The sequence below is a fragment of the Vigna unguiculata genome, chromosome 3, assembly GCF_004118075.2.
Source record: "Vigna unguiculata cultivar IT97K-499-35 chromosome 3, ASM411807v1, whole genome shotgun sequence".
NCBI classification, from domain to species: Eukaryota; Viridiplantae; Streptophyta; class Magnoliopsida; order Fabales; family Fabaceae; genus Vigna; species Vigna unguiculata.
The window spans coordinates 65,177,042-65,202,303 of NC_040281.1; the positions used below are offsets into that span (position 1 = coordinate 65,177,042).

The window sequence follows — 25,262 nt, forward strand, 5'->3', positions numbered from 1 at the left end:
ACTTAAGTCTAAATTACAAATAATGATAGAAAAGAAATAATAACGAATAAACAAAAGAATAAAAGATAAGATATAAGATATCTAATATAAGATATCTAATATATCTAACACTGTTAAGAAGTGGACTTTAAGCCTAACTCAACCTCACAAAACTGGCTTGCAAGGTGAGGATTGCACCCACTTATATATTGTGAATTGCCTTGTCTCTAGTTAATGTGGAACTTCCAACACACCCCCTCACACCGAGGTATAGACATCTCGTGCATGGGACTAGACATTAATGGGTGGTCCGATAGCGGGTGGAATAATATGTCCAAGAAATCTCACTAGGATAGGTTCTAACCTGCCTCTGATACCATGTTAAAAAGTGAACTTTAAACCTAACTCAACTTCATAAAACCGACTTGTAAGATGAGGATTTCTCAGATTTAGAAAATAGAATATTTTATTTCTCATACAAAATAATTAGGTCATTGGACCTATATGTACACAAGTTTGTGGCTATTATGGAAATATCAATCAGCTAATCCTAAGGAGACAAATCCCAATAATTATGGGATTTATTCTAGAAACACAATCCTAGCATTAATAACAAATAATCAACAGTATACAGAATAAAATTTAACCTTTCCTAAAATACATTAATCAACAATTCTGACAAACATACATACATATATATATATATACATATACATATATATATACATATATATATATATACATATACATGCATATACATATATGTATGTATATGTACATGCATATACATATATGTATATATATGTATGTATATGTATGTATATGTATATGCATATATATATATATATATATATATATATATGTATATGCATATATATATATATATATATATATATGTATATATATATATATATGTATATGCATGTGTGTGTATATATATATTAAAAGTATAGAATTCAATCTACTTAGCTCTCTAAAATATTACCTACACACAGCCTATACTTCATACCAGAAAATAGCAAAAAAGAAAAAGTTGCCCAACAAAATAAGTTCTGATGCCACTTAAGTACCCAAAAAAATCTTCTATAACTACAGAAGGATGGAGTTGACAAGCTTAAGGATGACTCACCTCAGCAGATTCAACAGTTTCATTCTGATCCGGCAACTGAAGTGTGACCAAGCCCCCAGCTTTTCGATTTTTGCCCCTCCCACTGGCTTTACGCAATATACTTACAGTATAGGAGAAACTCTTCCCTCTACTAACAATTTTATCGAACTTTGGAGCCTCCCACCCTGATTTCTGGCATAGTTGATGAAGAACAGCCTTTGGAATCTTTTGAGGGTCCCCCTATCAATATGTAAATTATAAAAAAAAAAAAAACACAAAGAAAGGAAGGGTAAGGATTAAGGAATCTTCCTAAGCATAAGAGAAAATCTATGGAGCAAAGCTGCAGAGTTCCTAGTCATAAATCTCAGTGAAACCACACTTTTATTTTCACCAAAAGCCAAATACCTAATCATATACAAAATCAAGAGTTTTAAATTTTCATGTAAGGTCTGGTGGCATTTTACTTGTGTTAAGATATCATTAATATCTTATTTTCTGTTTCTACTATTATTAGTCTTCATATGTATTTTGAGCTTAGTCCATATTTTCTTTATTATAAATACAGTCCCTATGTGTATTTTCTACACAAGGGAGATTAATCTCAAATCCTATTTTCTCTATATTCAACAACTTGATTAATATATCTGAGAAAAAATTATATATATATATATATATATATATATATATATATATATATATATATATATATATATACACACACACACACATGCATAGAGGTAAATAACATGAAAATATCCCATCCACCTTGATTAATATATCTACTTGATTTGAAACAATTATCCATCCGTGAATTCTTCCCCTCCCTCTCTCAACATATACAATCATTGCATTTCCTCAAACTTTGGAGAAGCATAAAGTTATTTTGAGCAACAGGAAGACATGAACAGCATTAAATTCATTTATCAAGAAACCTCAAATGCAAGACAAAAATTACCTTCTTCCAAATGCCTTCTAGTTTATCCAAATTTTTCTCAGATAGTCTTCTAATTTTTTCTTGCTTATGTACTTTCACAATATCAGGAGGTAACATTTCACTAGATGAATCATCTTCCAAGAACAAACCACCGAGCTCCACGTCTCCAACCTCCCCTTGAGCAGAATTTTTTTCAGCAAGTACAACTGGTGAACCAGACTTAACAAGATGCTCTACCATGCTATGGCTCTCCAGATCACTTCCATCAACAGCTGTTTTGTCAGAAGCCAATCCTTCAGTGTCACATGGAGTTTTTTCTTTAAAGCAATCAACAGGCTCATGACCTGTGGATGCTCTCTCAGATTTGAAGTTAGAACTGATTTCATGACCATGTTCTAAGGACAAACTGTCATCTGATAATCCTGATAAATGACAATCAAATGAGACAATTATAGTTCACAAAATAATATTGAAATACAAAATGAAATTCAAACTAACCTAGAGCAGCCAACTCTTGCTTCAGTTTACGGATGATATGGCCTGCCTGCTCCTGGCGTTTTTTTTTTCCTTCTTCCTTGGCTTTTGTAGCCTCCAATCTTGCAGCAAGATACTCCTTCGCAATAACATCATAAGGCCTAGGTTCATAAATCTATCAAGACAAAAGACATAGATTAAGCTTGTAACTCATCATAATTGAATAAACAATGTTATTCCATCATTCCACAGTTAATAGGAACCAAACAATATGAAAATATCGAACTCTCCATCCTCTTATGAAGATGAGACCCATAAGATTATCAGCATATCATACTACCCAGAAAATTTTGCTAGTAAGAATTGCACCCCATTTATATTATAATTTATCCTTATTTGAAGTCAATATAGGATCTCCAACACATTCTTTCATGCCAAGGAATGAACATCTTGAGCATGGAATAAGATCTTCATTGGTGGCCTAATAGGAGCTCAATAACAAGTGGAACAATAGTCCCAATGAACTTGACTAAAATATTCTCCAAATGGCTCTAATAGCATCTTAGTAATTAAATTTATGCCTAACTCGATTCACAAAACCAGCTTTTAAAATAAGGATTGCACTCTATTTATATATTATAATTTAGTCTTATAGTCAATGTGGGATCTCTAATAAATACCCATAGAATTAGATGACTTAAATGATGGCTTATACATGTCACTAAGGGTATGTTTGGACAAATTTCACATGGACTTCTAGGAGAGAAATAAAAAGAAAATTTAATTAATTTCCCCATAAGTTAAAACTAGTTTATGCACAACCTAATTTGCAAAAGTTCTCTTGTATAAACTTTCCTGATTTTTTTTTAACTTGTGCATAAACTATTTTCAATGTTATAGAGAAGTTTAAGAAGTGGACTTTAAGCCTAACTCAACCCAACAAAAACCGGCTTGTAAGGTGAGATTTGTACCCACTTATATTCTATGAAATCACCTTATCCCTATCCAATGGGGACTTCCAACAATCCAAATGTGTTTTAAGTTAATCATACTTGATTCCAAGTCTCATTTTTTCCCATCAATGAGAAAGTATCATTTTGGTGTCCCTCATGCAAAAGGCCACTCCAAAAATTGTCATTTAAGGATGAATAAATCAACTTGCAGAGAGAATGAGTGACTGTCTCGCTAGATAGACTTTACAATAAAATAATAGTACAAAAGGAATTTACCAATTAAAACATCAGAAAAATGGATCTACTAATTAGGACCAAAAATAATACACTCAACATTTCTATTACAAAAAGGACCAGAGGGGATACTAAGCATTGGAAAAGGGGTTGAGCTTGGAATGAACATCTAAAATGTTTAGGCATTGTTAATCTTCAAGAAAGAGAGAAATACCTTTTTTGTGGCACTATTTCCCATAAATATGTCATCCTCCCAAGTCTCGGATTCATCCTGCAAACACCACATTATTAAGACTCTCCCTTTGCACCAAAAGACAAACACCTAATAGAACCAAACACTTGACATGAAAAATAGAGTGCACAAATAAATAATTGAAGACTAAACGGACCAGTTTCTGAAACTAACCCGTTTCAAGGGAATAGCAGTTTTTCAGGGGTTTTATCCAGTAACGTGAAACAGGGTCTCTCATTCTTACAGATATGTCTTCTCTCAAATTTTATCCATTAAGATAGAGAAACGGTAGAAGAAACTAGAGTCGAGGCAATGAAAATCTTATTTTCTTTCTCTCTCAAGGAAATTAAGTAGGACCTAAGAGAAGTCTCACTATATGATGTGTATTGATAAGGAGATATGCTTATTTTGAAAATGACAGGAAATGATATGTGACAAATACATATTTTAAAATGCATAAAAATTCCTAAAATATAATAAACATATAATTGCAATTGTGTCAAATCCAAATTAAAACCCCATTCCTAATATATTGTGAAAATAAAAAATTATAAATTATTATTATCATATAAATATTAATGCTTCATAGATTAGATTACGTACATCATCCATGAGTACTGACAATGTATCCTATATACAAATTGGTTAATTCAGTTATTGTTGGAATACTCTCTTACAGCTTCTAGGTGTATAAATGGCCTCTCAAGTTAATGCATGAAATTGAGAAATGGATTAGGAATTTCATTTGGACCGCGAACATTCAATGGCAAGGGCTGGTGACTATGAATTGGTCTGCACGTGACAAATATTTTGGTGGAGAATAATGTCTTCTTGATCAAATTAGCTTGGGACTTTGTTTATAGTGGTTTCGCTGGATTTGAGTTGATGAGAAAGAGGTTTCTTAAGTCGAAATATAAAATGTATGTGGTTTATCATTTTTTTTTCTTTGATATGGACTGAGATAAAAGATTTAGAAGACTCAGGTTGTAAAGTGTTTCAACTTTGGCTTCTCAAGCTTTCTCTCATCAAGAGGTTGTATCGTAGTCTATTAGAGGTCGTTGGAGGAAATGCATAAAGCATTCACATGCAGTGATGTACGGACTCCAATTACCTCTTCCTGTAGCTCCACATATTGTCTGATCCAATCTGCCTGAGATGGTAGACAAGAATCTAATGTATCATCCTTCCACTGTCTCTTGATTAAAAGTGGTGATTCTGGAGCATCTTCTTTAGTTGTGATAGATGGATCCACGGCTGGAGTAGAATTGTTCGGTTGATTTGATATAACACCAACAGAACCCCCTAACAAGGCATAACAATTATATTATCACTGCCCAAAAGTCCAAAAAATGGATGAAATCAACAATATTATATAATAAAAGGAATTACTATATACCTTCGCTATAATTGTATGTTCCAGTAGAAAACTTGAGCGGAAGTTCATTCCCCGGCAAATTCAAGCATAACCAATCAAGAGCTGATTCAAACGTAGCAGCTTCCTACAAATTACAATGAAACGAAAATGAATTTAAATGTTGACGAAAAATTGAAATTCCATAGTTCTATGCTCAAGATGAGTGGAATGGATTGCGAGCAGTGTACCCTGAGAGCAGAGAGAGCGAGCTCGATTTGACGATTGGTGAAACCTTCGCAAGAGAGCTTGTCGTAAACGGCTTTGAGCTTCTTTGCCTTCTGGGCCTTGGTTAGAGTACCCTCCGTCGCGGTCGCGGTCGCGGTTGCGGTTGCGGTGGCAGTGGCAGTGACAGCCGCAGAGTTGGGCCGGGCCGAGTTGAGCAAGAGGCGGCGGAGGCGGTTCTCATTTTCGGCCGAAATTTGAAGCTTCGGGCCGGATTGTGCCTTTGCCTTCAGCTTGTTGTTTTTCGGCGCCATATTTTCTTCAATGTGAAAAGTGTTTTCGCACGATCAAAACATCGCCGCTGGGCTAAATTATTTTATTTTTCTTTTATCTAGTTAAATTTATCCGTCATTAAAATTTAAAAATGTTAAAACTTCGATTCCCAACTTTTAAGTTCAATCAAATATTGTCTAACTGCTCCAACTTCGTGCACCCCATCTTTTTTTAATACACCTTCCTAACTTTCTAAAATGATCATTTTACCTCTCATTAATTAGTAAAGTAAAATGAAACCCTAATTTTTCAATTCACTTGTTCACTCTTCAGCTTGCTCGACAGATGTTTCGTACAAAACAATGTTTTATAATATCTAATGCATAGTTAGAGCTGTCAAAATGGGTTAGAATCCGCAAACTAACCTAACGCACCACGGGTTCGGACAGGTTGGATTGAAAATTTTTAAAAGTTTCAATGAGTTGAATTTTGATCCAGCTCACCTGGGTTAAATCCATGTTGGCTCACCAACCAGCAAATAAAGGGTCATACGATGGGTTTTACATTTGGATCAGATTAGGTTAGTTATTTTTAGTCAACATATAAATAATTTGTATTTTTGTGATTTTGGTTGTATTTAGAGTGTATTGAAGTTTATTTAGATTTTAATTATAATTATAATTTAGTTTTGAATGAAAATAAAAATTGTATTTTTTTTAGTTAAGTGAGTCCGTGAACCAATCCGTTTAATCCACCAACCCGTAGTAGGCCGGACAGGATTCGAATTTTTTTGGCTCACTAATAAATGAACTGAGTTGACTCACTAAATTATCAACCCGTGATGAGTCAAACCGAACCGAGTTACCCATTTTGACAGTTCTATGTATAGTATCACTACCATAGTCTATAATTTGGTAGTATGTTTAAAGAAAACTTGTTCAGTCATAGATAAAAAAATAAAATTGATTTTCTTACAAATTAAGATTAACTTATAAATAAATTTAAAACCAAATTATGTATAAATTAATAAGAAATGACTTCTACAAATAATAATAATAATAATAATAGTAATAATTATTATTATTATTATGCATTCACACTAATTTTAACTGATGGAGAAATTAATTTCACTTTCTTATTTTCTCTGATAAATGCTAATTAAAAAGTCTCTTAAATAATAAAAAAAAAAGTTTGTTTGCATCGTGCTCAAGGAACCGAGTACATTTGGATATTAAATTGGTATAGAAACTGTTGAAAAATATAAAAGATTGGTACCACAAATTCTAAGAATTAGCTTCTACTCTTATTGTTGATTACAGCTTTCTCTGAAATACACATCTAAAATCTATAATATCTTAATTACATGCCACGCATGCAAGAAGAGAACAGTAACCGAGGTACATCGATGACGTCAACGGTTCATAACTCACATTTGAAAGAAATTAAAGAAAAGAAATAAACATTCAGTAGCCCTTCATTTTTGTTTTTTAATTTATATTTCTTCTTTCATTCATCTCAACCACTCTTCAATTAATGAATGGGTTGAGTAGCGTTATATCCCTTAGGCTTTTGCTTCAAAAGTCCGGAGAGGGAAGCGCAGTGAGTTGAATTATAATTGCATTTGGCACAGCAGGAATCCAGCAGCTCAATGACTTTAAGGCACCTGACAAAATGAATGTTTATGATATTAGATGCAATGAAAACACAATGCTCTTCCCAACTACGTATACTAAGTATTTAAGATGTTAAATGTAATAATAAACTGCAGTACATGTGTTGGAAATTATGCTTGGTTTATTTGCAGTGTGAGACGTTAGCTTATAAGGGTTTCGTTAATTTTATCAGAAATTTAGTTAGAAGTCCCTTATGAGTATTCAAACACACTAAAAGGCTGTTTTTTTTTTTCAGACTGGAAACTCTAAATCGATGTTCCCTCAAAAGTTAAAAACCGTTGCTTCTCACATTACGATGCTTTGAACTGAGTAAAACATCAATTTGAATAAGTTGTCAATCGGGTGCAAAAGTGGCACTGTTTATTGGCCCCCTTGCTGCCCTCTAACATCCGTGATGTCATGCATGTGACGTCAGCCAGCATGTCACCTCCGATTTTGCCCCTGAAACTAGGGATGATTCATGGGAGGGAGGTGAAACCAGTGATGTTGCTTCCTTAATCTGACCTCTAATTATGTTTTGTTTCTCACATATTTATACGAAAAAAATCTGACCTCCACTTAGAACACGTTTAACAGTGAATATTAATCATAACATTTATTACTTACTTACTACAGGGACTTTAGCATTAAAGGAAGAAATAAGATCTTCATCCCGAACAACAATTTTTTCTGCAAGAATTCTTAGGATCTCAATAATCATAATAATAATAATAATAATAATAATAATAAATCATATGTTATATTCTCTCTTGAAACAAAATTAATTTATTGTGGAACCTACATAAAATTACTTAAGATTACAAAGTGAGATCTATCATTAAAATAAAAAATTGAAAGAGATTCTAAGTTCTTACATCCTAAATGACATGGATGGACTTACCAAAAAATAATGTAAGATCTCAAGATAATATGTTAGCTAGATGCTCATAGAGTTTGTTTCTCACATATTTTCCATCTCAGGTTTGTCTCTCTTCAAACATTGTTTGGTGCCACTGTCGATGAAATAGGAAAAGCAATGTAAATAAGGCAAAGCTAAAGGTACAATAGGAAGGGACAAACAATAAAAGAAGGGCAAGTTATAATAGGGTGAGGAATGTGAGAAAGAGCACGAGAAGAAACTAGAGGCGCGTCTAAATGTCTAAATCACTTGGGTCAATAGCAAGATCATGGGGCGATCGTTGCTCATACTTTAAGCCTAAATCATCATTCACCAAGATAAGGGGCTAGTATAAACGAATCTTGTATCTTTGGGGCGAAAAGAGTAGAGACAACAAAGTCAAGAAGAGGAGAAGGGGACACCTAAGGGAAAGATTTTGGATCAATTAAAGGAGCATGAGGTCATAAAAAAAATAGGTAAAAAAAAGATGTATCTGCAAAGAAGGTAACAGTTATGGAGAAAAAAATTCCTGAGTAGTGAGTGATTAATAGTGATAACCATTTTCTACATGAGTGTCCTATGTTGATGTGATCTTCAAAGGTTCTCATCACCTATAACTCATGAAGAAACACTTGGCATGAATAATATAACCGAAGTCAGGACAGGAGGACTAATAGAGGAACGTTGCAAAAAGGGATCCTCAGGATATAATATGGAATGAGGAATCCAGTTATTGAGAACAAAGAATGACATCCAATTTATCAAATATCCAATGGTAAGTACAACATTGCCCCAAGATTTTGAAGGTTCATTCATTAGCATTCAACAACGCAGTATGTGACCGTTGTCCACAATATGTCAATGTTTTCCTTTGGTTAAACTATTCTGTTGAGTAGCAAAAGCAACCAGATTGATGTATGAATCCAAGTAAGGTCATAAAAACAGGAAAAAAATTCTTGGCATTGTCACTTTGCAAATTACAAATAACCTTACCGATTTAAATTTAGATTTCTGAACACCTGTTTGGAAATTACGAACAACTCAATGAGAAAAATCGCTAAGGTAACATAAACTTAATTCCTAAGAGAAAAGGAATATATAACTGAGAACCCAAACACCAAAAGGATGTGAGGCTTGCCTGAGAACACAACGAGTAAAGGAAGCTACAGCATGACTTTCCATGCCATCATGTTTCACACTCTAACTGGAGATAAGATGCCACTGAGCTATTTCAAATTTAGATATCCAAACGAGGATTAGACAAATGAGGAGACTCATCGGCTTACATATAGTGGATTCAAATACTTACCAAACATGGTACTTGGTATAGACCATGCTATTCAAATCCAACTCCGGTAACCCATCCCACAATCCAATTTTGTATCAAGAAGGAATCATAACTGAAGGTTATGGCATAATTTAATGATCAACTCAACTTGCTTATAGAGATTAAATTGATTAGGAAACAATAAAACATAATTAATTAATAGTGAGGGAAATGTGATCAATGTCAGTAGCTTGAATTTTGGAATCATGAAGTGATTAATGCACACTTTTGGGTGATGACAAGTTTAAAAACAAAGATAGATTTCTATTTAGGTTATGTGAGGCACCAAAACTCAATACCCAATAATGTCGACCAAGAGGGACCAAGAGAAACATAATAGCATTGAGGGAATAAGAAATAATATAAAATGAAGAGGCTTGCAAGGTTTCCATGAGGAGTGGAATGAAGACAATACCAGTTCAGTGCATAGACCGCACATGCCAACAAGATTATTAGAAAATCACAAATCTAAAAAGAATGACCCTAAATACCCAGAAAATCAGATGAGACCGAACATCTAGTACAATGTGTAACCCACAACCTAAAATTTGTCACATCCAAACTACGAATGAACTTGGTAAGACAAGCAACAATACAAACAAAGACTTGAAGGGCAATGCATAGTCCCCACACGCCAACTGGCATCTGAGAAAGATGACACGCATAAAAGTGCATAAATGCTCCTCCAGTAGCAGCATTTAGGGAAGGGTTGTCCAATTGGCTTCTAAACCTCCATGTGATGTTGCCTGGACAGCTATTGGAAAATAATCAATGGATTTAATGGTCACATAACAAAAAACCTATGGAATACTTTTTAAAATCTCACATGAACTAGAGATAATGTCAATTTACAGTATATAAGAGGGATCAAACCTACCTAATCTTATAAGCCGGTTTTTTCATGATGGATTAGACTTCAACTCACTTTATAATATGGTATTAGAGTTGATCCTAATGAGATTTGATGGGCCTATCATATAATCTGTTATTGAGCCGCTATCATACCACCGAAAAATATTTAGTTCCACGTTCGAGATATCTAGTCCTCAATGTGAGAGGGGCATTAGAGATTTCACATCGACCTGAGATAAGACCAACTTACAATACTTACAATATATAAGTAGGGGCAAATCTCACCTTACTATTGTGAGGATGAGTTGAACTTAAACTCAATTCATAATAAAATCTAAGAATTTCCAAAAACTAGAGGGATTTTGACAAAAGATTGGGATGAGTTGAACATCACATCAGGGCATAAATAGTTGAAAGAATCTTGACAGAGACAAACCCAAAAGCAAAAGGAACTCATAAAAACAAAGCAAATTTTATAAAGAATTAATGGAGAAAAAAGGGCAAAACATCATGAAGATAAAGAGTTAGAGGCTTATGAAATTATGTAACACTCTATATTGTAGCAATGTCTATCTCAAGGAATTACATTAAAATATAAAATGAATTCTAAATAAAAGAAAAAATAATTTTCAAGTAAAACTATTTCTTCTAAGCTCAAATTGGTCAAGGAATTGATTCCTCCTAGCGACTAATTGATTCCCATGAGGAAGAATCACTAAACATATGAGAAAGTCAGTTTTTACAAAGTGAGTGGTTGCAAGGAATCAATTCTCCACACAAAGGAATTGATTCCCCCGTTGAGTAGTAGACGAGAGAGAAAACTTGCAATAACAACGAAGATGCTAACCAAATGAAACAAAGAAAGAATGTCGTTTTATCTTTAATTCGTTTTTCTTCTTCAGTAAGCTTTGCCACAAAACAATCAGTATTAACGGAGGGGTGCTGATTGCAACTTGTAGTTATTGTGAGACCATGATACAAATGTTCTCCTAGTTTACTCCTACGCTTCAATTGATGCTTTGTTTGGAAAACTGTGAGGAAATTTTATGAAACCATCACAGCAAAAAGGAATAGACAGGTGGGATTTTGATTACACGGTTACGCATCGGTAAAATAAGAAACCTAAGGGTTTCGACGTCCGAGAATCAAACGAAAGGAGAAAACACGAGACAGAGAGATTCGGTTAAAGGCGCATACCTTTGTGGAAGAAAGTTGTTCTTGGAGAGGCAAGCTTGAATGTCACAGGCCTCTTTCTTGCACGGCTCCTTGGTTGCCTGCGCCATTGCACCTCTCACAAATATTGTACGTATTTGTATTATAAAAAAAAAGGTTAAATATGTTTTTGGTACTCAAGTTTGAGCGAAATTTGAGTTTAGTCTCTCATCAAAACTTTTGATCAATTTAGTCCTTCATCTTCTAAAATACGTGAATTTAGTCCTTTTAACCAAATTTTGTTAAGTTTATCTGACATTTCAAGCACATTTCATGATAGTATTTAAATTATTTATACTGTTTAACACATTTTTGCTTCAATGTTAACTTAAATACTATCATGAAATGCGCTTGAAACGTTAGATAAACTTAACAAAATTTGGTTAAAAGGACTAAATTCACGCATTTTGAAAGATGAATAAATTGGTCAAAAGTTTTGATGAGGGACTAATTTCAAATTTCGCTGAAACTTGAGGACCAAAAATATATTTAACCCTAAAAAAAAAAAAGTTAAGATTCTTGTTGGTACATGTTTTTTTTTTTAAATTTCAAATAGTTTTAAGATTTATTTTAATCTCAATTAGGTTCATATTTTTTTAAATGTGTAACAATTAGGTCTATTTTGTTAGTATGGTATTAACTGTGTTAAGGACCAGCTTCACATTTTTTTGATTTTTTTTTAAATTAATTTTTTTACATTATTCATACCACGTGTCACGTTAATATTGCGCCAAGTGTCAAGATCCGTGTCAAATCATTGTCTAAATCTCAATTTGGTATATATTTGTTATTTTTATTACATTTCAATCCATTTTTTAAATATATTTATTTTAACTTTTTACAAAATTGTTTTAAAATTTTATATTTAAATTTATAAAATTGTTACTTTTAAACCAACTCTAACATTTGTATATAAATTATTTAAAACAATTTTGTAACAAGTTAAAATAAATATTTTAAAATTTTAAAACAAAATATAAAATAAACTTAATATTATTAAAATGTTTAATAAAAATATCATTATAAAATTTATATAAAAGTTATTTGATCTCAATTTGGAGAGGATGAAATTGAAAATTAAAAAAAAATGGACTGAAATATAATTAAAATAACAAATATATGGACCAAATTGAGATCCAAACAATGACTTGACACGTGTCACCTTACTCACTTGACACGTGGCACAATATTGATATGACACATGGCATGAATAATTTAAAAAATTTAAAAAATTTAAAAAAATTTAAAAATAAAAATAAAAATTCAAAAAAATTAGGAGATGACACGTGGCATATCCTTAACACCGTTAACACCATACTAACAGAATGAGCCTAATTATTACACATTTTAAAAAATATGGACCTAATTGAAAAAAAAAATCTTATAACTTATTTGAGATTTTTCAACAAAAACATCAACCAAGGAAGTATTTTAACCTAAAAAAGATTGTATTCTACAACGGATAAAGTTACTCTCCATAAGCAAATTCTTTTGTATCTCTGAATATTAAAATTCTCACTTTTACTTCATTTTTTAATTGTATAACCTGAAAATTAAAAATATTCGTTGATGGTAAAATCTAAGAGAAATTCTAAATTATAAACATGAAAATTATTTTTTTACTTTTAAATTATACAATACAGAAATTACTTCTAAAAATAAATAAAACAGATAATGTGAGAACCTACAAAATTGGATTTTTGGAGTGACATTATTTTAAAAAATGAAACTATTATTTTAATAACAAAAAGCTTAAATATAGATAAAAATTTCATAAAGAATTCCCTTATTTAGAAATATTTTATTCCTCTAAAAACTTTTTTCTCATAATTCTCTCACTTCTCTCTAAATCTTCTCACCATCGATTTATCTTTTCTAATATCAGATATTGTATGATTGATTTTTGTGGTCAGCTAATCAAGACTAATCGATCAATTTCTTCTTCTTCTAGTTTTTTGCCTATTCTTATTTTTCCTGTTTGATTTGGCCTACATGTGACTATCTCATAGTTGCATGTGAGGTTTTAATCTTCTTCTTGAGTCTCTATTGATCAATGATCATAATATTATGGTCTGATTATGTTTGTGATATTTCTATGTGTAGATACAACATTTATGAGTTGAAGAGTGGTTGTTGTTCTAGAACTTTGGGAAGATTGGTTGATGTTCTAGAAATTTGCATTGATCAGTCACGGTAAGGGAAGTTAATAACTATTTGCGTGTATGAATTTATACAATTGATTTTTGGTACCTAATGAAATGTTGTAATTGACTGATGAATATGAATTTATATATATATATATATATATATATATATATATATATATATATATATATATATATATATATATATATATATATATATATATATATATATATATATATATATATATATCACACTTGTTCTTTGGTTCTAGACATGAAGGGGATTGACCTTGTATATGGTTGGGTGATGATTGCTTGATATTAGATTCTGTAAGGTTTAGGAACGATCACATGTGCACCCCTCAAGTAAATTCTATATGAAAAACATGTGTCCAGATAATTGAATGACAATAACTGTTTAGATTAAGTTGAAAGTATATGTACCTACAATAGTCTTTAAAAACACCCAATTATAAGAATGATATTCGTAATAAAATAAAATTGCAAGTGAAAGATTTGAGCGAGCATATTATTTTCTACTATTATCATTATAAGTAAAAACATTGATGATAAAATATTGTATATTAAAAATTGATTTGATTTAGGATTGTCCTTTAAGCTTCAAAACAACTCTTCCTATATTTATATTTTTTTAATGACAATAAATAAGAGTGAAAATAAATCACTTTCAAAACTTATATTCATAGATGCACATGGAGTCACTTATGTATAATTGTTTATGGGAAAAGAAAAAATGTACAAATTATTTCATATTATTTTAAGTTATTCTACTTGATATAGTGAAACTAAGTTCATTAAGTAGAAAATTTTTAAATTATAAATGTCAATAACAACTTCACATCAAAATGTATGTATATCTATTCAATAACAATTTAAAATGTGTGTATATCTATTCAATAACAATTTAAGTTGATTTTTTTCATTTTCTATTGAAAGAGAATTAAAAATAATAATAATAAAAGTTATTCAATTATTTCAATCATTTATCTATATTTTAAAGACACGATCATTATTGCAAGCAATACCATGTAGGACATATCTATATTATTCAATTTGTTCTAAACTCAACATATTTCTTTATATTAAATCATACATTATTATTATAAACAAAGTTATCATAAATCTTTATTATTCACTATTTTAACTTATTATTGTTTTAAATAAATATAACGTGAATTTTGTTATTTTATATATAATAAAGTATATTCTTATAAATATTTAATGAATTTTTATTTCAATAAACCCGTGTGTTGTATGGGTCAAAATGCTAGTTTATATTAAAGGATAAGGATAATTGATTTTAATGTCAACGGTTATGCATGCATATACATGGTTTATTTATGTCTAAGTGAAAGTGTGACAAATAAACTCGTCCCCATGAGTATTATCTGAATCTGTCTCTGTTTTGACGGAGAATTTTCGCATTGTTTGGGTATAGGTATGGGTACGGAAAATCCTCGATTTTTTCAATTGGGTATGGAAATTGAAATGTACATATTCCCGCCATAATACTCGTCTCCGTCATATCTCCGTCCTCGTTTAAATTATTAAAATATTCAAAATTAAATAAGTAACGATATATATATATATATATATATATATATATATATATATTATATATATATATATATATATATATATATATATATATATATAATATATATATATATATATATATATATATATATATATAATATATATATAATATATATATATATATATATATATATATATATATATATAAACCCTGAACCCAAAACCAGATATCAATGACATTCTACAGAAAGCACATATGTTACATTTGAAAGCTCAACCGACTCCTTTGATCTCCTCTTTGCATCTTGATCATGATGCACAATCCACAGTTGATGACTCAACTGTTCATCACTCCATTGTTGGTGCTTTACAGGACTTAATCATCATGGGAACAAAATTATCTTTTTCTGTTATTAAAGCCTAGTTCATGCTCCTCAACATCATCATTGGACAACCAAGCGTATCCTTATATATCTTTCAGGTACAATGCATCACGGTTTACTCCTTCAACCATCCTTTGATCTTTCCATCATCGACTTTAGCGACGCAAAGTGGGCCACTGATATAGAAGACAGAAAATTCACAACCGGTTTCTGCATTTATCTTGGAACTAATCTTATTTCCTTACACTCCCATAAACAAAAGCGGCCTAGTAGTAGTACCAGGCTGAATACAGATGTAACTGATGTTTTTACTGAAATACTTTGGACACAATCTCTTCATGTTGAGCTTCATATCAATGGTGGAATACCAAAGGTTTATTCTAATCATTTAGGTGCAATTCTCCTTGCTTCAGATCCCGCCCGTGATGCACCCCAAGTCCAAGCATTTCGAAATAGACCTTCACGTGATCACGTGCAGAAACATCAGATTCAATTGATACATCCCAACAATGAATCAAGTAGTGAAATCTTTACCAAACTTATTTCGGGATCCTCTTTTGCGAAAATCAGAAAACAATAAATAAATTTATGGTTGTTGATAATCCCACCATAAGTTTAAGGGGATGTAGATGTTAGATAATGTAATTTAAATGTATATGAGTTAATATGTTTGTATGTATACTCTCATTTGTTCTTTGTTTTTAGTGATAATAATAATTCATCTTCTTTCGTACATTTTGTTTCTTTCTATCTTGTTCTTACATTGTGAAATTTAAAACTCTATTTTTGAGATGGTAGATCTTGGCAGGATCAAATATTCACTTGATTTGGAAATTATGATCAAAATAGGTGAACTTTTTATTTTCCAGATAAAAACTATTGCAAATAAATTGTTAAATATTGACTACATCCCTCTTCTTTGGTCTTTGTTTTTAGTAATAAAATAATAACTCATTTTCTTTTTTCGTGTATTTTGTTTCTCTCTCCTATCTTGTTCTCCTCACATCGCAAAATTTAAAACTCTATTTTTGAGATGATAGATCTTGACAAGATCAAATATTTTCTTGATTTGTAAATTACGGAAAAAATAGGTAAAATTTTCATTTACCAGGTAAGAACTATTGCATATAAATTGTGAAATGTTTCTTTTATCTAACAACAACTAGAAGGGATATGTGATTTATAGTAAATTTCTTGTTAAAATTTTTGAAAGAAATGTCTAGTATGGTATCTACTCTAAAAAGGGAAGGGACTAAGTCATAGGATTGTAGGCGATACAAACAATAATTATGTTGGTAATCTGGATTATAGAAAAAGCATGTCAAGATATGTCTTTCTTCAGTTGTGCATGGTCATCTAAAAGATAGCTCAACAATTTCCACGTCGCATTCATTTCCTCCCACAAGATGAGCGTGTCTTCTCTAATACCACAGCCAGTGACAGTCCTGGGAGACCGGAGACCAAGAGCAACAATGATTAGATAATTTATTCACCGACTTGACTTTTCGACCAAGTGCTAAATTTACGAAAACGAGAAACAACTCTCTCGTGTTCCTATCAAACTTGGTAACAGAACATGCTTGAGAATTCCGAGGAAGACCCGGGCTTTGGTCAATTCACTGCAACCATTGTATGATTCGTTCTACTCGAACATTTACTTTGTAGGTCATCAAAGCAAAAGGTTGAAGAAAATTTCTTAAGCCATCCGTTGCAAGAGTAAGAAATAGAATCTCTACTCACGAGGGATGACATTGGTTTTCAGATTGCTATCTCATCATCGAGAAGGTTCACCAAAAAACACATACAAAAGCTGTTTTGTCAGAAAGAATATTAAAATATATTTTTTAAAATATAGATAAGAAACCTCGTATCAGCATGATATTTATTATTAGAACCCCGTGTTCTAAATTTTCAGATTTGGACCTCTCGTTTCGGAAAAAAACGGGAGAGGATCCATTCCCAATTAAAACACCTTTACAGGTGTATATAAAAAGCAAGTTAAGGCAATATCATTGATTGTTATAACAATAATTACAAACCAAAAATAAGCACTACTCTCTCCCAGCCCACTCCTGTGCAAGAGAATAATGTATACACATGGATAAAAATGTCAATCGAGGTAGAAAAGCGTCACAATCTTCCGCAAATTTTTTGCTTCTTGACAAGTTTCCATAAGCAACCTACTGTCATGGAAAGCAAAACAAATCACTTGCTGCACGTGTGAAATGATGTCCATATTGCATAACCTGCGTGTGAAAAAAATGAAAGTTAGAATAATGCACCAATTTTACTGCAATAATAAAAAAGTTGTGAGAAAAAAAATTAAAACAACAATTAGAGTTGGCCATGTTGGCAATCAATACTTAGCTTATTCATCGAATTCACATTAGCCTTACAAAAACTAAACTTACACTAGTGCTTGACCAAGGCCTAATTTGGATTAGCTAACTAGGGAGAACCTTGAAATTGATATATGTATTAATTTTTAACATGTAAAAAAAGTACCTATTAAATAACAGGTGTTACGAGAAAATTAGACGACACATTCAAAAGTTCAAGTGCATAAATTATTTTACCTCTGTAATTTTTTTTATTTTATTTCTCTAGTGGTTGTTGATAGACTTGCTTAAATTGGCTCCAAAAGTGACAAATTCTACATTCTGATAAAAAGCAAAAGTTTTGAAACAACATTGCTATGGATTGTTTCTATATAGATTCGACTGTTCTGAAGTTAAGATGAGTATTAAGCAAAAAGGAAATCCTGTTTTCAACGTGGATCTAAAGTTCGTTAAGAATTCGAGTCTCCTTCCTTACTTCAAATCAACAACATAAACTTTTACTTTCTCATATTACATGGTTACTTTACAAGGGTTAAATTCTTTGTACAAAGGGAATTGTCACATTAGAAATTCCAAAATCAGCACTAAAACCAATTTACAATGTAGCACCCATTTATTTCAACATGCAATTTCCTAATTAGATTATTTGTTCTTTAGGTTTTTTTCCAGTAAAATGAATAATAAAGATGTTTGCACAAACTTTAAACTCAAACCCATAAATAATACTACCAAGGTATCATCGATAGGCTTGTATGTTAGTCGATGAGAGGTTTGTGAGTACAAAGTCCTGGCACCTATTACCGAAAAACGTAAGACAGAATAAAGCTACTACAAACCTGCTGGCTTCTATTAGAGGTAGATGATCATTATGGGGCTTTTCTATGACATTTTTCACCTGCATATTCAACAAAATCATTGAAATAATTAGTAACCCAAAAACTGGACCAATCCGCTCAGTCACACTAGAAAACCAGGGAACATTCTAATAGACACAAAAGTGGTTTTTTCTATTTTGGATACTTAAAAAACTAAAAATTTGAAAATGATATTTGATCCTAAATATCCAACTACACTTGACATGTTCCATAATCCATCTTGATTTAAAATATCGAACACCACCAGCAAAAAAATATATTTATTTGAATACATGGGTTTCGCTTTGAAAATGGACAAGTATTTTGCAATATTAGAAAAAAAATACCAAAATCGATATCAGCAGGCATGGTAAAAAGAATTGAAGCTAAGTTAATCATGAATGCTTTTCAGGGAGTATGCATATATACATATTTATAAAACAAACCCGATGACATAAGGAAACAATATAAATTACTAACACATCTAATGATACACAACTTGTCAGCACAGAAACAAATGACAATATCAGTTTGAACCTGCAGTATAGAAGGTCGCCAAGAGGTTCTGTACTTTCTGTTGAAAGAACATGGCCTTAGGTATAACAGGAGGAAAAGGAGAAAACAGAGGCTAAATATCGTGGAACAGATGATGACTTCATATGATGTCATGTATTAAAATGTGGCGGTATGATTTTAAAACCCAAAGCACAAACTCTTATTTGTACTAATTATATCATTAGTCGCTCAGTGGAGAGGGTATGCCTTGGCATAAAAAAAAGGATGCCACTTGCTACCATATGATATCATACAAACTATAACTAGCAGAAAATAGCTAGCTCTCTAACGGAAAATAAATTCTGAGTAGGGCATGAAAGAAAAAAAGATTTACAAAAGGAATCCCTTTTACAACAGGGTAAATAGACATCATCTTATAGACAGAGCGGACAGATGTTCAGTGAAAAATCTACCACAATTAACAATAAGCAAAGCAGATAAAATAGCTTTTTTCTTTGAAAGGTGTATAACACTTATATTCCAACCTTTGAGAAAGTGTATAATAAAACCTTCAAACTAAATCTTACTTTGGACAATAGCTCCTGACTCTCGGGAGGCTGTTTGCTTAAACTTTGTGGTAATATAACTGTAAGCAACTCTGGTTTCTCTGCCCTTAAAGCACCTCGGATAACAGCAGCATTAGTCCCAGATGCTCCAGATGTATATATATGATTTTTCTAGAAACAGAAGGATGTGAAATTGAGACACGCAAGCATTTTTTAAAAAAAAATCATAACTAATGTTGAATAAAATTGTGTCCTACAAGCAAACATAAGATATTCTCTAATAAAATAACAGCATCTTACAGTTATAACCATAGCATAGCTAAGAATCTCAATTAGTTCCTGGTGCATGAATCCCATGTTCCGTGTTCCAAAAAAGCCAATAGCTCTAGGTCCTTGTTGTTGAATGGCCAATAACTCCTGTTCCAAAAGAAATCTTAGTTCAAAATAATGTACAATTTAATGTCAGGCAGACAACTGAGGTTGCAATAATTAAAGATTACAACATTTGTCAGCTGTGTTAAAATGAAATGTCAAAAGTAAAGACAACATCTTTATAAACCTCCTTAAGACATTAGATATTCTTGAGGAAAAATCCACTTTGTAAAAGCATTTTTATACTATCATCGAATAATGTATTACAAATTTATTAAAGAAGTTTCACAATGATGTATCAACAAGAAATAAGCTCTAGTTTACAATTATTAATGTACTACCGATAAGCTCTAGCTTTTCAATGATGTATCAACAAGAAATAAGATAATTAGGTTAAAGTCCTTACACGAACAGGTGATCAAATTGACACTGACATTTTACAATTATTAATTCAGAGTCCGTATAAGCTGTGCATCAAAATGGTTACAAACCTGCAGATAATCAACATCAGGAACAGGTTTGAACTCTGATACACGAATTGACCCAGATCCTTCAACAACTGATTGGACCTGAGTTGGAATTTGTGTTGCCAGTTCTTCATCGGAACCAAATAAGGCCAACCCCTTCTCCAATTCATAACTTGGGCTGGTTGTATCTGGATCTCTATTCATATGTCCATAAAGCCACTATACGAGTACATAAAAACAGAGTCCCTGGTAGTAAAAATTAGTGAACAACAACTGCCCACAAGCCACAAGGAATGGCAACGATACAAGATCAAGCTGACATGAGCAGAACAAAGGAGAAAATACTAGTAATACTAACCTAATCACCACAGAATATTCCGGTACATGAAAATGCAACTAGAATACAATTGACAAGTGTGTGTATTTTACAAGGCCGGCACTCAATGATACAATGAATTATCAATCAATAGAATTAATGCGTGATATAATATTAGCTTTGAGTTATGGATTCCCAATAAAATTCAAAAGCAACAAGTTTTGAAGCGATAAGATAACAAAGTTGCATAGATAAAATTGTGAAAGATGGGGCGAGAGAGAGATACCGTCCGTCTTGAGGGGAATGGTTTGGGTACGAGCTTCTTGCAGGTACCGACGCGTCCGTGATGAAACAGAGAGAGAGAGAGGGAGAAGCTGAAGAAGGCATTGATATTAGGGTTTGGTATGCTCTTGAAGGAATAGCAATGCGGAGAGAGATGAGAGGCGGTGACGATGGAGGAACTAGGGCATAGGTTCAGAGTTAGAGTCACTGTTGCACTCATTCCTTCTTCCTAATCCTCCTAAACTACAATCTTCGCTTTTCGTCTTCCTTTTCCTTTTTCCTTTTCCTCGATTTCTTCCTCACCTTTTTCTATTCTTTTGTTTCTTTTTCCACCTCCCCAACCTCTGCCTCTGCTTTCCTTCCCAATCCAATCCTAAACAAATGTTACCCTTTTCCTTCTCAAAACTGCAAAGGCTGAGAACCTCCCAACTGAGGACCTGGGGCCCACTTTCTTTTGGACTTTATATTAAACAAACCCAAATACAAACCATACTTTTCGTTTTTACCTCTACTTTATCGTACGGTTTTAATGCAGTAAATAAAAATGCACCTTCATATATTTCAATCTATATATTTGGTATTTTTTTCTCCTTCTTATATCAAACATTTTTACCATCTTCTATATCTATATTTTAATCTATATATTAGAGAAAAATCATTGTTTATATTATTTAATATATTTTTGTTTTAATATTAATTAAAAAATAAGTTCAAAACATCATATAAATTTAATAAAATTTAATTAAAATAATTAAATTTATGTATTCTTAAAAATAAAAAACTTAATTAGTCTAAGAAAAATTAATTACAATTTTTACTAAAATTTAAAAAATTAAAAATTTATTTAACTTTTAATTATCTCTGTCGTCCAGCATTTTGTCAAAAAGACACACCGTTTCGAACTATTTCTTTCTCCCATTCTTCATGTACACCCCATAAGATGGAGAAAGATTAGATTACCTATACTTCAGATTATTTAGTTTCTTCGTGTACATCTATAAGATGTTGGAGAAAGGTTAAATTACCTATACTTCAAATGATTGAAAGACAAAATTCACAAATATATTATATATTATATATATAAAAATATTTTTTAAATTGTGTAATTCTAAATATAATTCTAGATTCTAAATCATATAATTTAAAATATATTTTTAGAATATGTAATCCAAAATATATTTCTAAATTAATATAATTCATAATTTATTTTGAAACTATTTAATCCATAATATATTTTTGAAACATAGGATATATGCAATCTATAATGGGTTTTTTCTTCTTGCATTTATTTTATTCTTCCCTCACTTCCATAAAACACATCAATACTAAATTATTCATCATTAAAAATTAAAGATTATAATAAAAAATAAAAGTTATTTGTAAGACCCACTTTTTCTACTCTTATGTTTAAGGGTCTGGCCTTAACTATTGGGCCTAAGAGTCAATCCATAGGGTACCCAAAATCTTTTTCCAGCCTTAACCCCTTTTACCCTGTCCCATTCTTAGAAAATAGGAACATTTTCCCCTACCACTGCTGGAAAGAGCTTTGCTAGGGCATAATCAGAGCACCCACTGTTTCACTCGAACGTCTTCTCCGGGTAAGTTGAACTTGAACTTAAACTTTATCCCTTTCGTTCCATTCCAGTGTCTAGGTTCTACTTTGGGTTGACGTTGAAACCTTGTGCTAGCCTCCGTGCATCTGTTTTCTCAATTTACTACATTGGTTGGAGTTACATTGCTCCCCTCTTCCCCTAGGACCGTTGTACTTACGTTTAGCCCCATTCCAGGTAAGGAAAACTAGGTTTTTCATGCTTTTATAAATATAGTGCTTGGTTTGTTTCTGTTTGGTGCTCCAAATGATTTTAATGTGCTTTTGATGGTGTGAAAATGATATGTATGTTGTTATGGATGGTTTTCTAGCTTGGCACGCGCGAGAGCATAGGAGGTTTTGCTGAACTCGCCCAGGTGAGCTATTGGTCGCTCAAAACGAAAAGCTCTCGCCTGAGCGAGAACTGCTGCAACCTACCCTTCTCTCTGATTCGAGGTCTCGTCCAAGCGAAGGACACTCGCCTGAGCAAGAGTAGTCTCGCCTGAGCGAGAGAAGCTGACTTGAGTGAGACCTCGACGTGCCCTTTGTATGCAGTATCGCCCAGGCGAGAGCTGGTAGCTTGAGCGAGAGCTCCTTAGCCTGAGCGAGATTGACAGGGTTAGTTGGATACGTGTATGTTTCACATGATTGAATGATTGGTTGCTTTCAACAATTCAAGTATGATGCCTTGTATGTTCTATATGATATATTGGGATCTCGAATTGATGAGCTTGGCATGATATGCATATGAAACATGGTTGGATAGTTGGTTATATATTGGCATGAGATTGGTATGTATTATAATTCAATGTTGGGTTGATGATGCATAATTTTGGTATGGTTTAGGACGTAATTCCACGAAGGTTTCGTGATGGTGCCTCATGGTCACGACGTAATTCCATGGATCTCTAAGTGAGATCTCATGGTGGTACCTCATGGTCAGGACGTAATTCTACGATGATCTTGTGGTGTTGCCTCATGGTCAGGACGTAATTCCATGACCCCTGTTAGTAGGAGCTCATGGTGGTGCCTCATGGTTAGGACGTAATTCCAAGGAGGTTTCGTGGTGGTGCCTCATTATATAATTTAGTAAGGATTCAAGTAAGAATTGCATCCTGAAACTCTAAAGAGTCAATTAGTCTCACGTAGAAAGTACTTACTCAAGTGGTGAGAGTAGCAGGAGGCCCTAGTCTTTGGTAGGATAATGGTCTTAGACGTTTGAAGGCTAACCTTGTGCGTGATAGGGTGAAACCCATTGGCAATTGGCTCTGTAGAGCAGTAGAGGCCACCACAAGTGCAAACATCCAGTGAATCCGACTGATTATATGTATCCGGATAATCGAGTCTTAGAGTCTTGCTTGTTGGTCATCACATGTTTGGTTGATTTATGTATCTTTGACTTTAAAATTGTATGCAATTGTATGATAAAACATTTTTCCACCCTAGCTTACCCTTTATGTTTTCTTGCTTGTGTGTCTCGTGTGTGGTTTTCTCCTTTTGCGATGATCATCAATTTATTAATGTGAGTAGATGTGAGAACTCCTGGTGATTGCAGCGGCGACGGAGATGCTGCAGCTTAGTTGGACATGGTTTAGTGTTGGGCCGCTATTGAACCCACGTTGAAGAGCCATTATTATATTGTAATCTATTGCTTATGAACAAGCTTTTGGTCATCTGTCAAATCTTTCTGTGTTGGGTTAAGGGCACATTGGGATACCTTGATTTTCTTCATTGAATACTTAGATGATTGCGAAATCTTTATACTTTAAGTCTGGCGCTAGAGATGGCAAATAAACCCGTGCCCGTGGGTATCACCCGAACCCGTCCCCGTTTTGACGGGGAATCCCCGCTTTGACTGGGTATGGGTATGGGTATGGGTAATACCCGAAATTTTCAACTGGGGATGGGGATGGGGATATATATATACCCGCCCAAATACCCGTGCCCGCTTAAATTACTAAACTATTTATAATTTATTAAATAATCTAAAAAATATATATAAATAAATAATATATTTACACATAAAATATAATATAATATAATATAATATAATATAATATAGTATATATACATATAAATAAAATATACTTATATATATATATATATATATTTACACATATACATGTAATATAATATAATATAATATACATATAATATATATACATAATAATATAATATAATATATATAATATATA

The 25,262-nt window shown here is 32.4% G+C and overlaps 3 protein-coding genes across 5 annotated transcripts in view; all 3 read right to left on the reverse strand.

Moving 5' to 3' along the window:
- LOC114177199 (DExH-box ATP-dependent RNA helicase DExH7, chloroplastic) overlaps positions 1-5,862 on the reverse strand; it is a 40,957-nt gene extending 35,095 nt beyond the window's left edge. For both annotated transcript variants that reach the window (XM_028062457.1, XM_028062456.1), the window contains exons 1-7: positions 5,517-5,862; positions 5,311-5,413; positions 5,026-5,216; positions 3,897-3,953; positions 2,520-2,670; positions 2,043-2,443; positions 1,109-1,327 (exon numbers count right to left, since the gene is read on the reverse strand). In XM_028062457.1, coding sequence (XP_027918258.1) covers positions 1,109-1,327; positions 2,043-2,443; positions 2,520-2,670; positions 3,897-3,953; positions 5,026-5,216; positions 5,311-5,413; positions 5,517-5,804 — 1,410 coding nt within the window. In that variant the 5' untranslated portion in view covers positions 5,805-5,862. The remainder of the gene's footprint in view (positions 1-1,108; positions 1,328-2,042; positions 2,444-2,519; positions 2,671-3,896; positions 3,954-5,025; positions 5,217-5,310; positions 5,414-5,516) is intronic.
- Positions 5,863-6,969: 1,107 nt separating this feature from the next.
- On the reverse strand, positions 6,970-11,817 carry LOC114176790 (cx9C motif-containing protein 4). Of its 2 annotated transcripts, XM_028061950.1 has the most exons (3): positions 11,690-11,800; positions 8,381-8,428; positions 6,970-7,426 (listed from the first exon to the last, which is right to left on the reverse strand). In XM_028061950.1, the coding sequence occupies exons 1-3, from the start codon at positions 11,773-11,775 to the stop codon at positions 7,294-7,296; spliced, it is 267 nt and encodes an 88-aa protein (XP_027917751.1). In that variant the 5' UTR covers positions 11,776-11,800; the 3' UTR covers positions 6,970-7,293. The 2 variants fall into 2 exon arrangements, with proteins under 2 accessions (XP_027917751.1, XP_027917752.1); XM_028061951.1 differs by lacking the exon at positions 8,381-8,428 and having other exon boundaries at positions 11,690-11,817.
- Positions 11,818-17,640: 5,823 nt separating this feature from the next.
- LOC114179854 lies at positions 17,641-21,880 on the reverse strand. The gene is made up of 6 exons (XM_028066334.1): positions 21,484-21,880; positions 20,906-21,100; positions 20,343-20,459; positions 20,064-20,213; positions 18,964-19,022; positions 17,641-18,034 (listed from the first exon to the last, which is right to left on the reverse strand). Exons 1-6 carry the CDS (start codon positions 21,697-21,699, stop codon positions 17,899-17,901), a joined length of 873 nt encoding a protein of 290 aa, XP_027922135.1. The 5' UTR covers positions 21,700-21,880; the 3' UTR covers positions 17,641-17,898.
- Positions 21,881-25,262: the final 3,382 nt, after the last annotated feature.